This window comes from Dermacentor silvarum, chromosome 1, assembly GCF_013339745.2.
Source record: "Dermacentor silvarum isolate Dsil-2018 chromosome 1, BIME_Dsil_1.4, whole genome shotgun sequence".
NCBI classification, from domain to species: domain Eukaryota; kingdom Metazoa; phylum Arthropoda; class Arachnida; order Ixodida; family Ixodidae; genus Dermacentor; species Dermacentor silvarum.
Genome location: NC_051154.1, coordinates 153,652,495 through 153,667,711, shown reverse-complemented (window position 1 = coordinate 153,667,711; position 15,217 = coordinate 153,652,495). Strand labels below are relative to the sequence as shown.

At 46.7% G+C, this 15,217-nt stretch overlaps 2 protein-coding genes across 4 annotated transcripts in view; both read right to left on the bottom strand.

Moving 5' to 3' along the window:
* The window catches only part of LOC119436264 (uncharacterized protein C6orf132 homolog), a 70,753-nt gene extending 58,554 nt beyond the window's left edge, over positions 1-12,199 (bottom strand). Inside the window, exon 1 of the mRNA XM_037703064.2 lies at positions 12,118-12,199. The gene's annotated coding sequence lies outside the window, so the exon portion shown is untranslated. The remainder of the gene's footprint in view (positions 1-12,117) is intronic.
* A 1,901-nt stretch (positions 12,200-14,100) lies between these two features.
* Positions 14,101-15,217, bottom strand: part of LOC119436260 (phospholipase A1-like) — a 32,459-nt gene continuing 31,342 nt past the window's right edge. For all 3 annotated transcript variants that reach the window (XM_049656607.1, XM_037703054.2, XM_037703056.2), the window contains one exon: positions 14,101-14,426. In XM_049656607.1, the coding sequence (XP_049512564.1) occupies positions 14,185-14,426 (242 nt within the window). In that variant the 3' untranslated portion in view covers positions 14,101-14,184. The remainder of the gene's footprint in view (positions 14,427-15,217) is intronic.

Below are 15,217 nucleotides of genomic sequence, written 5' to 3'. Positions count from 1 at the left end.
TGAGCGAAATGCTTCTGCGTAAGCGTGGTGGCATTATGCACACCACAGCTAAGCGGAACCTGAATGTGAGACCAAAGTGGGGAAGTGTGCCACGTCCAGCAGAGATTTGGCAGGCTCGTTATGCTCATGTGCAATCGTTGCACTCGCGTGTTCTCGAATGAACACAGATTCGCAAGGTCGCTGGACAGTACATGTTCGGCTCAGGATCATAGACCGATTGTTTCTGGTGCACTGCACGTGCTTGAAAGTTCTTTAACCAGTAGCTGTCTGGCGCGCAACAATCGAGAAGCCCCCGTTTGGACGAATGTAGATCGCATCACCAAAACAATCGCGCACATGCGTTGTCCTGCAAGGGGCTATATGATGGATGGTGACGGTTTTGTGACAACGTTCATGAATGTCAGTCTTTCTTCGTAACAATCCTAACCAGTTCTTATCCATCGACGTCATCCAAAAAGGCTTTCGCAGGGACTAGTCATTAAGAAGCTTGCTTGAACTATATTCATAATCCTTTTTTTTTTTTTGTTTTCGTGAGGTAGGCTCAATGATAAAATCAGGCTTGTTCCTAAATATGCTGTCGTGCAGAAGAAATGATTTGCGCTTGATCATGTGGGGGGGTATCATCAGCATGCCTTTTCTCATTACTATTAGTAAAAGATCAGCATCACCATTCGTCCTTTGGAGGGACGGCTGAACCTATCCCAGCACTCGTCCGAGCGACTGTTACCGTCTCTGAAAAATTACTCTGGCCGCGCCTCTATTCAGTCGATCAATGCAGTTTTACATCCTGTGCATCAATACAGTCCTTGTGATGTTGCAGCTTTCCTTAAAAATCAAAACGCCTGAAATCCGCGCGGTAACACATCAGTAACACAATGCTGCACTGACGCTTAACTTTTCCACGCTAGTGTTTCCAGCCGAATAGTCATAACATACAGCCAAGCGCTGTTGTATGGTTAAATTACATTAGACAAAAGTATTCTGGTTCGCTTTGTTTTGTTAATGACTATTTGAACCTCGTGCAATGCGTTCTTTTAGTGGCTTGCATAGACATTCATATCCGCAAGCCTCCGGACTAAATAAATGAACTGCCACTTGACTACCCACCTCCAGCCGGATTCTCAATCACACTAGCCATATTTTGACACAAAACTTGACATGCCAAGCGAACGAGCGCTTGTTATCGCTCATTAGTTAATTACAAAATCATCGGGATCTTCGAGCCCCGCTAAATGTAATGCTTCTCGAACAAATTTTAAGTGACCACGCCTAATATAAATGATGGTGTTGGTAGCATGGTTGAAAGTATATGTTCATTGCAGCCAGGGACAGATCCAAAGTAGCCTCAATAGGGGCCAGCGGAAGCTCGGGCCATCCCCCCCCCCCCCTCTTCTTAATTTTTCGGGATCCGCCAGTGATTGCAGTGTGCGCCTGCTACAAATTCCATATCTATGATTTGTGCACAAAAGTGCTTTCTCCATGTAAGCCACCTGCGTCATTGTAGCATGCACGCGACGGCACAGGCCTCTCTCTCATAAATAGCTCTTCCAAAGAGTTATTGCTTTATTGATTGATGGGCACTGCAGGAACATGACGCGGCTCACTTCTCACGCAACGCTTCTATTTTTGTGCCCGTATAATAATTTATATTACATTTACGTTGCCCCCTATTAATATATGCAAGCTCTTGAGTAAACCATTACTTACAGTTGTGCGCGTGTTGTAGGTCCTGTGGCTTGGGCGAGACTTAATGGAGTACATATTGTTTATGCGACACAACTATTTGGACGCACATTTCGACGTACAAGGAGTGTACAAGAGAAATCACAATCAAACATACGCTTCATGTTTGGACAGTTGACAATAACATTCGTAACTGCCTATTAATATGTGCGGTGTCAGGATTATACGCATGCTAAAATTTTGAAAATTCAGAAACATAGATTCAAGATGCCTTAGAACAACTGCAAACATAAGTTCTCAGGCGTGTCAATCAGTAAAACACATAGGACTTGCAAGCTGTGATGAAGACCGCACTACAACCAGTTTATCATTCTTTTTAATGAGGATGGCAATTGTAGAGATCATTAAGGGGTCCCCGTCAAATGCCCTTGATTGGTCGGTCTGTCTTCACAAGATGCCGCCTAGAAAAAAAAATCCGTGTCTTCGAACTGGGCCAAAACTCATTACTTTTCAATGCAAGGCAGGTGAGCTTTCGATAGAACTGCCCCATGGCAGTTCTATTGAAATGAAAAAATTGTTGCGGCATGTTAAGACAGTTCGATGCCCGAGAGGCGAGGCAATTAGACTCGTCCCATTGCGCGCGCATGCTTCGAACCTGAAAATGCAAGCACATTGAAAAGGTATCCGTACTTCTCGTGCGATATAAAATCAACCTGAAACATTTGCCCGAGCGAATACCAGTGAATGAACCGCCCCTAGACATTGTAATATGGTGTGAACACATTAGGCGTAGTAAAATGCTTCTGCAAACGAATTTATAAAATGAAAAGTGTGTTTCGCCATCGTCTATCACTATCGCTTCTCGTTCCCTTATAAAATGAAAGAGTATAGTATTTTTTTAAGTATTACGTAACCTATTGTCTACATCTTCGTGCATATAATAGTCCTGTGCCTCACCGTACTTTGTTTTTAATTTGGTTTCCTGTGAAATATTTTTTTAGTCGTAGCTGCAGTGTTTGTGTTCTCTTAAAAGGATTCCTTTGTCGTCTTTTCCGCGTGAGCGATTAGTGTTTTCCACCATCCCTGCGCCTCGATACTCGACCTTTGTTTCCAAATTGTGTTGACCCGGAACTCTTTTGGGTTGGAGCCCTTGCCAACCACTTTGGGGTCTTAATTCTCCCTGACGCCTCAGCTTTGTTGTTCATTACACTAGCCTCTGCTAATCTCATGACACCGATCTGCAGCTCGAAAAGAAAAACAAGATGCTTGCAATCATCTCTCAACGCTAGATCTCGTACTATTTCTTCCTGCGCAATTCACCCGCATTAACCGCTTGGTGACCGCGCATTTATAAGCGGCATGCCGCAAGCTCTTATTGTGCGTCTGCCTTAATTGCCAAGTTCAAAAGCCGACATTTAAGGCTAATTACTATTGTTGTCGTGGAAGGCACTCGGCTATACATAACAGCGCTGTTCAGCAAGCACCTTTAGCTACGCAAACAAACCACATCAAAAGCGAGAAACATTTTACAATAACCTTGCAAAGACTTCCAAAGCCTCGTTCCTTTGGATGCTCGCGTGGTGAACGGGTGGCGCTTCGAGGCCACGGGTGCCACCTTGCACATGTGCATTCATATCACGTCGTTCTAAGTTTGCATGGTAGCATGCTTATGTGTTAATAGTTCCGTGTATATTTTACACAATATGATCATTTCAACTAGTGGCGCTTCAATGCTACATGACATTGAAACATAGATCCAAGGGAGGAAGAGTAATTTCCCAACACATGTCTATACCCATAATTAACAGCTCATTTAATAATAATATTCAGTTAAGCAATGCTCAACCACAAACAAATGAACTGCTAATGGTTTAATGCTTTCATTTGTGCTTTCAATTTCCTTGGTTCAGAAAGCTTCTGGGGGCTTCAAAACTTTTTTTTCTCTTCTTGAAGACACAGGAGATCCAACATAATCATGAAGGTACCAAGGCCCACTTGGCAGCCCAATTGGGCGTCATAAATGTGCTCCTTAAGGCATAGAATCTGGGCCCACATTCACAAAGACGTTCTTGCGCTTGCAATTTCTCGTAAGAGCCAATCGTTTTCCTGGATGTGTTGTATCAAATGTACTGAACTCGATCCCTGAAGAATAAGAGCGTTTAGGATGTTACGGAGAACATTGATTAAGCCTCGCAGCCGCTAACAACATCTTAATATACCGGAAATTGTAGCACCACTATTTTCGTAGGAATGTTCTGCACCTTGTGCCACTTGATTAATCTTTTTTGGTCATTCATTAGTTTTTCCCACTGAAGGTGAGATAGAAAATTGGTAATAGTAATGAGCGAATCTTCCGGTTTATAATTCAAACGCGATTACTATGACGCCATTTGAAGCTGCATAGTAGATGCACATAGATTTCGCGCTGAGCTATTACTATCTTGTAAGAGGTCATTATGACTCCTTGAAAGTAGCTGATAGCATCGTAGCTACGGAGCTCGAGGTTTCATAGTCAGCATAATTTTATGTGACAGTCATGCTAGCAGGTGCTTCGTAACTAAGGCAGATGCCAATTGAGTTTTAAATTTTCTGGCATGACCAGCATTGCGGGTCACTCGCAGCTCACGCCAACTTGTGTAATTGTCAATTACGGCTTCTCCATTGCGGACTGCATTCCGTAGATCTGAGGATCTCGTCGTATGTACCGTGCATCTATGTATCAACACGACAAAATCGAGGCAATTTCCGGCAATTGTTTCTCGCCTTCCGTTGCCACATCCGACGAATGGGTGCACAAGCGGAGTGGAGATCACCATAGCGTCTGCTCCGTCCTTTGAATTGGGTCAGCCTGTGCAAGCGCGTATGTAGCGAGCCAGCGACGCGAGAACGGAACGCCCGCGAATGCTCACGCGACTGTGCGTATATATGCACGACGGAAGCGCCTTAATTCCGCGTTTCCCGCACGAAACAGTGCGTTCCGGTCGCCTCGTCTGGGTCGTCGCAGGCTTCCCCCGCCCTGTGTGTCTTACTTCTGTCATCGCGCCCTTCCCCGCTTACGCACAACAGCGGCGGCCGTCTCAGCAGGAAGTGCAGCGGCCGTCGCGGCAACCAACTGGTCTGTCTGTCAGGGAGGCGTGAAGGTTAAGAGCGGCGGCTTTTGCGGGCGCGCTGCTCCTGTTTGCTCTTCTCCTCTCCACAGCGGCCCGCACGCATCCACGCGCGTCGAGAGGGGCGCGCTCGAATTGACCTCTGCAACCCATCGGAACCGCGGAGCACGAGCAATTGGCAGCGCTGGTGAGTTGATGCGGAATGAATAAAGGAAGACGTCAAGCATTGTTCCTCAAGCACGGAGGAATTGCGGGCAGTGCATCTCTTGACGCGTCCAGCAATCGCTTAGCATTCTCAGTGGCCGTGCGCGCGTCTCTAAAGATAGCCTTCGGCACCTCTCACTAGAGATCCGGAAACTTCATGCTTCTGGTTCAGAGACACCATTCACTATGATTCACATCGAATTCGCATTTTGTTCGTAAGAGGTGTTCTTACTTGGGTGTCCGCCTACGCTGAAGATGCGTTACCATTGTCTATTACTCTTATTATTTTGGGTCTTTGTTCGTACCACTGATCGAGCGTAAGAACTGCTTCTTGAATAGAGGCCCTCTTTCGTAAATGCCCAAACTGGGCTCAGCCTAGCTACCCTCCACGCATTTCATTTAGCGCTCCTCCTTTAGTCGTAACTGCCATTCCGCGATATATCCCATCGCCGAGCCGCTCGAGTCGTTGTCAAGCTGATCGCGATCAATGATACGTGCCCACCTCAGCGTCAGCCAATGAGGAGACGTTCAAACGTAATACAAGTATTGCGAAAAAGGACACAGGGTTCATATTCACAAAATTTGTCATATGTAAGTATATGATAGTGATCGGGTATAATAACTAGACAACCGGCTCGGTGCTAACCAATAACGGAGGGCACTTACATAAGAGACATTTTGTGAATATCGACCCTGTGTCCTTATTCGCAATACAAGCTGACCCTAAAAACGTTTAGAATATATTCTAAACGTTTTCGGGTCATCTTGTATGAGGGCTAAAATTTTGTTTTGTCAAATGAAAGGATCAAAGTCATTTAGCAAACTGCCCGACCACTGTATTACAGTCTGAACTGCCATGCCAGACTTACTGCAGCAGGCTCCGCAGATGAGCTGACATGCGCTTTATCGCAACGACAAGGTACAGTTGAATTTGTGAAAGTCATTACGGTACTTCTTCGCTGTAGACAAAGCCTTTGGAAACTTTGCGCTTGCACACCTGGTGTTACTGACATAGCTATGAACACTTTTAAAGTCTTCAAGCTAGTCCACGCTACTTCAAACCGACATACATTGTACAGCATGCGGTAATCTGACGAAAATCACTTTTTTAATCCGAAAAGTTTACAGATGGAAGTCATAAAAGCAAATGTTGCCTGTGTTGATGACTTTCTTGTTGCCTGCGTTGAAGGAGGTGTTCAGAATTAATCTGAAGTTCCACCTTATGGCGAACCTCATAATGAGATCGTGGTATTGGCACGTAAAGCCGTAGAATTTAATTAATGAATGTGCTGGGTGTCTGACGTAGCACGAAGCAGCTCTAGAAAAAAGGCACATTATAGGCGAATGTGGCCAACAGCATATTTTTCGCAGTCGTCTTGAGTTATTCAAAATATTTTCGGTAATGCGTATTGCTAGATAATAGTTACGTTCAATTATCTAAAACTTTTAGTTTTCGTTTAGAGTTGGTTACATGTTGGAAAAGTTGGAAAAGCCATACAGCCACAAAGCAATCGCAAAAGGTAATGTGCTCCACATTGAAGCTCTTATAATAACTGTTGTGGGAATCAACACGTGTGAGGCTCGGTTTGCACTAGCGGAGCATGGTTATATTTTTTTTCTCTGTGCATCTCAGACGGATGTCTTACTCAGAACATTGGTGGGCGTAGTCGGTGTTCTCTGGAGCGCGGTTGTGATAATGGGAGTTAGAAGCATATCGTACTAGAAAGCGAATTCAGTGGCAACGCTATAGGCAAATGCGTCCTTTTAGTAACTTGCCTATGCCTGCACACGTCCTGTGCGTTGAGCAATTCCTTTTTTTTTTCTTTTGAGTTCATTATCATGCATCAACATTTTCTGAATTGAAGCGTTGGTTACATTTGCAATAACTGTAACGAATTGAGAAGTGACAAAGCGAGTTATATTTTGTTGAAGTAAATGCTGAGAAAATAACCGGACGCGACAAGCAGTTCGTCTATTCCGAAAAAAATTCAGTTTTTTTTTTTTCGGCATCTTAATGCATCTTTAATGCGTACATATCACTTTGACGCGGGGAGTTTTCGTGGTTTTGTGATGTCAAGTGACGGAAAGTCGAGGGGGGGGGGGGGGGGCAGCTCGAAAACTTTTGACTAATAGCGAAGGGCTAATGGAAAAAAGGTATCGAACAGGATATATTTTTTGTTCGGTCTAATCATGCATAGGTAATCAGTGTGCACACGTCATATCAGTTTTCGTGACGTCGCATGACAGACAGGCGAAGCGGGGGTACCCCGCAATTATTTGACCAATCGTTGAGGGCTGATTGCATAAATGGAATAAAAACAGTTTGGCATAGCTTTACGTTATAGCGCCCCTGATCATGTAGGAATCGTAACCCTTGGCCTTATAACTACCGAAGGTGTTGACATCGTGCACATCGGCCGCCTCGGCAGCATGCGCTGTGTCAATGTTACATGTAAGGGTGGACTTGTTCCCCTATATGTCAAGGTCGGCCACCTTTGGCACACAGTTCACCCTGTTTATTTTAAAGCCAATTCAGTGCCTGAAGCTTGGACGCGTGAAGACCGCGTGTATACAAGCTCAAAGGTGTGTGTCCGATGTGCGGAGAACCACACAAAAGACACCTGCCGTGCAGCCAACTTCAGGTGCTCACACTTCCAGGTTTCTATTGGCACCATTTCCGAAGACTGTACTCAAATTAAGAATGAGTCCACTATCCCCAAATAAATCATCAGGGAAAGTACGACCCATGGAGAAATCATCCGGCGTTGCCGACATCGCCACCGACAGCCTTCCGGGCAGACTACTGCGGCTCTGAAGGAGACGCGTCTACATCCCCAGTACTTCCTACGCCTCCAGCGCCGCACACATCCGAAGTTGAAGGCACGTCGGAGACAGAAGCCGGCTAGTCTAACTGTTCGGAAGAATCTGTTCAGAATAATGACCTACACTATCGTTATGAAACACTATATCGTCACGATATCGTTTTATCGGCTTACACACAGGTTATGAAGGTGTCTCTGTGTGCTGCACCTGCTCTGACACGCACTACACCTGCTGATGAAGTGCCAGTTTAAGATAGACAAGTCATGTCCGTACTACAGTCATTAGTGTACGCCATTCGTGTACTTTCTGTAAACGACCAGAACACTATGTCTGCTCAAAGTGCGATGTATGAACTCGACACTTAGGGACGTACTTACATCCCTTCAGTAGAGGAATGCTGCACGAGCTAAAATCATTTCGTGCACAGAAAATCCAAAAGTGGCCTCATCGATTTTCAAGGTAAAAGGCGGTGTGCTTCCTTAAGACAACTTCCCGCGCGAACGACTGCATACTAGCGTGTCTTTGATTTGGCTCATGTGTTGTGCTCTCCCTGACTGTGTTGTACTCTCTCTTTCTTTATACTTTATCCTACATATTGCCATCCCCCATCGCCGCAATTGCAAACCGGATATTGCGATCTAGTTAACCTCCCTGCATTTCCCTTTATTCCTCTCTCTCACTCTACCGATTACGAAAGAGTTAGGTTGCTTGCTTATGCTTGTGAAGCACGCAGCGTAAATCAGCTCCGGTATTCGCACAGAAAAAAGTTCTTACGTTAAATAATAATGAATTTAGCTCCAAAAACACGATCGCATAAAGGGGAAGACACAAAGACAGGACGATCGCTTACGAACGTTACAACTGTTCGTAAGAGAAACTGCCAGCCAATGGCGATGTTGGACATTCTAGCGTATATACGGCCGGCCAATGGCAAATCGCACTTACAAACGAAAAGCGTTGTGAATTGGAGCCCAAGAGACGAAGCGACACAAGTGACCGAGGTTACCTCTTCCCGATTCTTCCAACAACCTTTCCTTCCCCCCCATCCCTTGCTCTAAAAGGTTGTGTCAGCGACGCTTACATTTTGTGATACAGAATGAACTTGGGTGACAGTCAAAGCACGCCATGAAGAACGCTGTACAACTATATTTGAAATGCTCCGGACAACGTCTTTTATAATTCAACTCAACCAAATAAAACTAAATCATATATGCGAACCATCCTATAGCAATGTATCCTTCCATCCATTTCAGAAATTTTGAAATCCAGGCGTTCTAATATACTCCTCTTCTTAGTCTTGCTCGGTAGCGAAACCGCATATAATTTTTCTGAAAGATCATCTGCACTTCAATGCTCCGACTTGCATGTTCAGGCAAAGCTAGCTAATGAACTAAGCTAAGTCTTCAGCACAAGAGAACTTTCAGACGCATTTCTCACCTGTCTGTGTTTATAATTTAAACTTTAACCATTACAGCTGATGAAGCCGCCGTTAGGCGCCCTGTCCGTCCCACTGTAGTGAAGAAAAAGAAGCTACCTAAACCCCTCCCCCTTTCGGTTTTCCCAGATTTAAATAACGCCCTCATAAATCGGAAAACTGGAAGCCGTTGGTGCATGTGAGGCTAGTAGAAACTACAGTAGCCACATTAAACATAATGACGACTGCGAAACGAGGGCGAACAGGAACCAAGGCATGAAAGCCCCAGGAGAGAAGAGGAGTTGACGAAGAGAGTAGCTCACTCTGGCAGTTCTGCAGAAGTCCGGGAAGTAGCCAAGGTCGCCAAAGTCTGCGGATGTCATGCAGAAGCGAAGGCAACGGTTTCCCCTTGAGAGCACAACGCTTCAAATCCGGGAGGTCACGGCCCTTGCTTATGAAACAGTCCTAATGCCGGAAACTTTTGTAAGAGCCTATGCCAGCCAGTTGTGATTTGGGACATACTATAAGCGAGAAGGCAAACCGACCACTACCAACGAGTACTTACGAACGAAAAGATTTGTGAATTCGGCCCTTGATGGATATTTGACAGTCTCATAAAACAGGGTTCCACTGCTTACCTATACATCCGCACACGGAAACGGAATAAGCAATTTTTTTCTTCCTTTCCTGGCAAGACCACAACGCCGTGCTATAATTTCTGCTTTATAGCAACTGCATTTACGAAGGAAACTCACTGTGGCTAGCTTCTACTTCAGTTCTTGGTATTTAGGGACGCCAACAATTTTGAATTAGTCTTCGTGGTATATTTAAATCCTTACTATTATTCAGTTAACAATGATGGCCTACGATAATACCGGCGAGACTAACGTCAAAGGTGTGTCTCTCATGAAGTGGCGAATGGCCAGCCCATAGGACATTGGCCTGGCGCTCACTCAAATAAACAATGGACATGTAACAGCAAAATGATCCAAAGCCCAATTTATCTTAATGAGTTACTACCTTTTGATTGACGTCAAATTTATCATCACTTAAATCAGGACTGCTGCAACGACGAACAGCATGAATGAGAGATTTGGGCTTGCACACTTACATTCCGTGTGTCTATACGAGCTGCTATTTCGTACAGTGATTGCCCTCAAATGACCGAAGCCGCGGGTACGGTCCAGACAATGTGACGTGAAATTTATTCGCGAGAAATCACGTTTACGTGTGAGGCGCATGCAACGCTCTTTTTTGAACGATTATATCTGCCGGCAAATAGCTTTGTTGTTTTTCTTACTCTGGCAGCAGCTTCTGAAACGCCACTCGTTCCGAGGCTTTGCTTCTTTAATGCCTTACCGCGACTAAGCATCGGACTTAAGTGTGCACTTTATAACTGGCGTGCGCGCAGACATAGAAGCACGGGAAGCCTTGAAAGCTGAGAGGGAAGAACCGCCGTCACGAGTGCCGAGGCACGCCTCACGGCACTGCGCCCGGCGTGGCTGGCTGTTGCTCGAAAGCAACGGTGACCCTACATGCTGGTCCCACCTGGCGGTCGTCGAGTTTCCATGATGAGCCGTAAAATAGAAGACGACACTCTAGGCTGTTTACACGGCGACCCACTAAATGGAAGCCCAGCCCAGTTCGCCCAGTTTCAGTCGGCACTACGGCCGTGTGCGTGGTGTGTCCTGGGGCGAGATTCCTCGCTAATACGCCTCTCACGGATCCATTCGCCAAAGTTACCGCTGCTGCACGCAACGCGAACGCATTGCAATGGATCAGTCGCGGTCATGGGCGGTCGACCACGGAGAGCTCGGCCTCTGAGAGAAGGATCGGTAGGAAATTGAAGACCCGGCACTAGTCTCGTCACTGGAACGTAAGCGAAGCTGGGAACGGCCAGTTTCCGTTCAGCCGAACAGAAAAATGTGCCCGCTCACAAACTTCCTTCGCTGACGCCGGTAAGACGCACACGGTTAAATATTTCGTAATGAAGAAGCTGTGGCGAGGTCTTGTTCACCTTTACATGCTTGCCAAGGCAACAATATAAATAAAAGAATACCAGCGACCCACTGTCAAAGTCAATATCCCGCAAGCGGATTGTCAGCGGATTGAGAATTGAGGTTCGCAGAGATGTAGAAAAGAAGAAAGGTTTGAACTTCTTTTCCAACATCCGTCTGGAATTAAGTTCAGTGAAGGATACATATACTTAACCTATTTAATGCTGAACACTCTCACCACGTGACGAAGTTGTAATAGTTGGTTTTCAATACAGAATGCGCGAGCCTCCAATGTACATGATCAACTATTGACGGTTAGGGTGCTTAAATGAGCTTGTTATCATTCCTATAAGGCACATGAAGGTGATATAATTATATGAATTTTTCATGCATATGCTTATGAAGCGTAAATATACAATGTCGTGGTAATTGCTATTGGCTGTTGTTTTCTTCGTTCGCGGTACAGATCCGTGGTCATTTTCTTCCAACTAACCTGGTACACTGAGCACTATTGTTTTGTTTCTTGTTTTTTTTTTTATTTCTCAAGGAAACGCCCCAAGCAGCGCAAGAACCTAATCGCACCACAGAAAACCTGAGCCTCCTTTTTCGCGCAGTGCCAGCATACACCCTGGACTGTGTGGCGTCCACAATCCAAAGTGCGTTTTCTGCACGGAAACACGTATACGCGAAAGACTCACGTAGACGTCAACCTAGCTCAGGCGGCATTGTTCGCACAGTTTCATTTTGTCAGCCCGGAACCTGTGGGGTAATCGGTGGTCGCCGATTCCCCGAACAGTGGGGACTGCAGCTTTTTGTACGTTGTATTGCGCCATTATTGCTTTGGCCTGGGGGGAAAGCAGCGTCGCCTACAGCACGTGGTGCAGCTCACCTTGGCATGAACAGGATCCGAGCAGCGTCGTAATCCACAGTGGTGGGCGCTACCGGGGCTCGCGGCGGCGACAGAGCAGGCGGCGTGACCCGAAGCCTGGTCGGCGGTGTGCAGGTGCAGAGCGGCGTGCGCGCTTCGCTGGTCGCCTAGTGCGCTGCCGAAGCCGTTGTCCGACAAGGGGGGCCGTTCCACTTTGCGCCGGTGCGCCGCCGCCGTCGAGGGGAGGCGAGCAGCCGCGAGGGGGACCGGTATAAAACGGCCGGCGCTGGTGGGGCGAGGGGCACCCCCCTGCCAGCAGCAGCTGAGGTGTAGCAGGCGAGGGGACAGCGAGGGGAAAGGCGGCCTCTGCCATTTCTCGTTCCGGACCTCCGGAGCCACTTTTGGGCCAGAGAGGGCGCGAGCTTTTGGAAAGCAAGATGCGCAGGTGATCGCCGTTTCTAGAGCACGCACTCGGAGGCTTTTGCATATCGCCGGGCAGCCGGGCGCGCGCACTTGCGCGAGTCGACGCGTCGCGGGAGCATCTCCTTCGTCTCGTTCGAGAAGGAATGTTCCCTGTCGTCGCCTATACTATTTCTGTGCTTCCCTGCTGGCTCAAGTAAACTAACCAAGCGTGGACACAGTGCATTGTTTCCCTTCGCTCTGTCGATGCGCCTGCCTTTGTCTATGTGCGCGTGTGTACGTGCATGGGCATCATCGCTAAAAAACAAAACAAAAAAAAAGGAAAATCAATGGTGTCATTTGAAAATGAAATCGCTGCTTCTCGCCTCCTGCTCATTCACGCACAAACCGCTGATAAGCCCACTGCTTTTTCATTATCCCGTGCTCCCGTTCACCACACGTGACTGCGCAGATAGATTTCGTTTGCATGTCTTCCCTAAATGCTTGGCGGAACATCGAGTGAAATGTTTTTGTAATTCGCTCAAATGTAGGCTGGGCAGCAAACTATACACCGTCACTACACCGCTCTTACTTTTCTTTAGTAGCCAGCTACTGACATGTGGGCCGTAAGCACTGCGCTGAACTAAGGACGTACGAGCAACTGCATATTCCGGAATGAAGCTGCGATAATCTCCAACTTGCGACAAATGTTGCTGAGTAAAAGTACTGCTGGAAAAGTGTTACATCGCGCATTTGCTGCTGTAGCAACGCAGCGACGCGCTAATTCTCACATGTGGTCAGTGGCACTTATATAGGACAAAATATAATACACCTTTAATTTCTTCGTTTTATCCATATATTGTCGCGCCCTTTCAGATGCGGCGGCACGGATAACGTGTTTGGCTATACACGCTACCTAAGCTTCTTCGTAATGAACGTTCTTTATATTCCAATTCTAAACGAGCACTAGTGACACTAAGGTTGGACTGTCAAGGAATGCTTCAGTACAGAGAAAGTATTTGTACGTGTTGGAGACGCGTGACGGTGACTGAATAGCGCTCAATGTTGTTCCGCGCTAAATCGTTGCGTCCGTCAGGACGTAACGTGACCACGTGTCTGCCCCACAACGTAGAGCTACGCTGCACGCGAAAAACTCGGCGGAAGTTCCGTGCGCTGCATTCAAGCTTTCAAGCTACTCCACGGCAGCTGAGGGCGTTCCTGTTATGCATATAAGTGCACCGTTGCGTGAGGAAACAGCCACGAGAGGAAGCGTGGAAAGCTGCTCGTACATTTTCTATTTTCTAGTTTCTTACAAACTGTAGGCGCTTCCGCCAAAAATAAGTAAATAAAATGACAACATACACAGGCACCTGAACCCTGATAATTTTCCTCCGACTGTTGTATTTGTAGCAATAAAATGCGCAAATTGGGTCAAAGTAATGCTTAAAGCCTACTACCTAAATTAGTTCGTTGGCGCCCACGTTGTTTAGTGGAATGAAAAGGGCAGCCCATGAAGAAAGGCACGGCTCGCGGCGTTTTTGTTCGGTGCATTCAAAATGGATGCAGCCACAGCGCGTCACACGAAGACTAAACGAAAGGCGAAGGTTGTATTCCATTGAATAGCGACGCTTGTCCTTCGAAGCAGCTGCTCTATTTATTTTTCCCCCTGTGTTCTCTTTCGGCAGTCTATCACATATTCAGTGGCAGGCAAAATGGTGAGTGTGCATTGGTCTTGAGAAACTGGAGACCCCTTCCGGGAGCCTGGATGCTGTAGTAACCCATCTCGCCACTGGGTTGGCCAGAAACGCAAATGCCGTTGCGGAAGGCCTCCATTCCGCCCTGGCACGTGTATGTCACGAAGCGGCACTGCTGGCGGTACTTGATTGACTCGATGTAATAGAGCGGGGCTCGACCATGGTCGCAATCGATCTCTGCAAAGAGGCATTGTGCGCGCACAACATACAGAAGTGAGGAGATCAGCAAGACAGAGGGCATCGCACAATTAAGCGCGCTAGTCGCCAGCTGTGACTGATAGTGTTTAGATGAAGCTGCCATTTAAATAGAGAAAGAAAGCAAGGAGAGGAAAGGCCAACAAGACGAGCATCTGGTTTGCTACCCTACACTGGGGGGGGGGGGGGGTAATGGAAAGGGAAATAGAAAGAGGAAAAGAGGCAGAGAAGGAAGACTGCGTGTACGCGGGAGGATGCACCGGGCTATAAACATTCATTCAGGCCGGTGCACTTCAAGTACTGCACTAGGGCATGAGTGATTTTTTGTACCATGGCCTGTCATTTAAACTGCAAATATTTCATTTCTTATGTGGTTGCACCGTACATGACATCGGTGGCACGTGCTTTCATCTTTAAAGCATGTCCAGTGTAAGCAGGGCTACCTTTCTATTCAAAAACGCGCCTAACAGAGACAATCTTCAAGGGCAGGTGACTGAAGTAGAGTCGCAACATCGCACGTCATGCATTAACTTGCGTCTGGAGGTGTTACACCTAATGACGAGAAATACAGCCGAACACAAATAGTGATTTCATGTTACAGCAAGAGCCGCTTGCAGCGACTATGCCTTTCCATCAATCGCTCGAAGGCCGATATTTTAAACATTGAGCGTGGTCTATCCCAATGTTCACGCAACTGTGAATCAATCACCAACCCCAGGGAAATCGCAACAGACAACCCAGAGTGTCGTGAAGTAGCATGTGTCACGAACTCT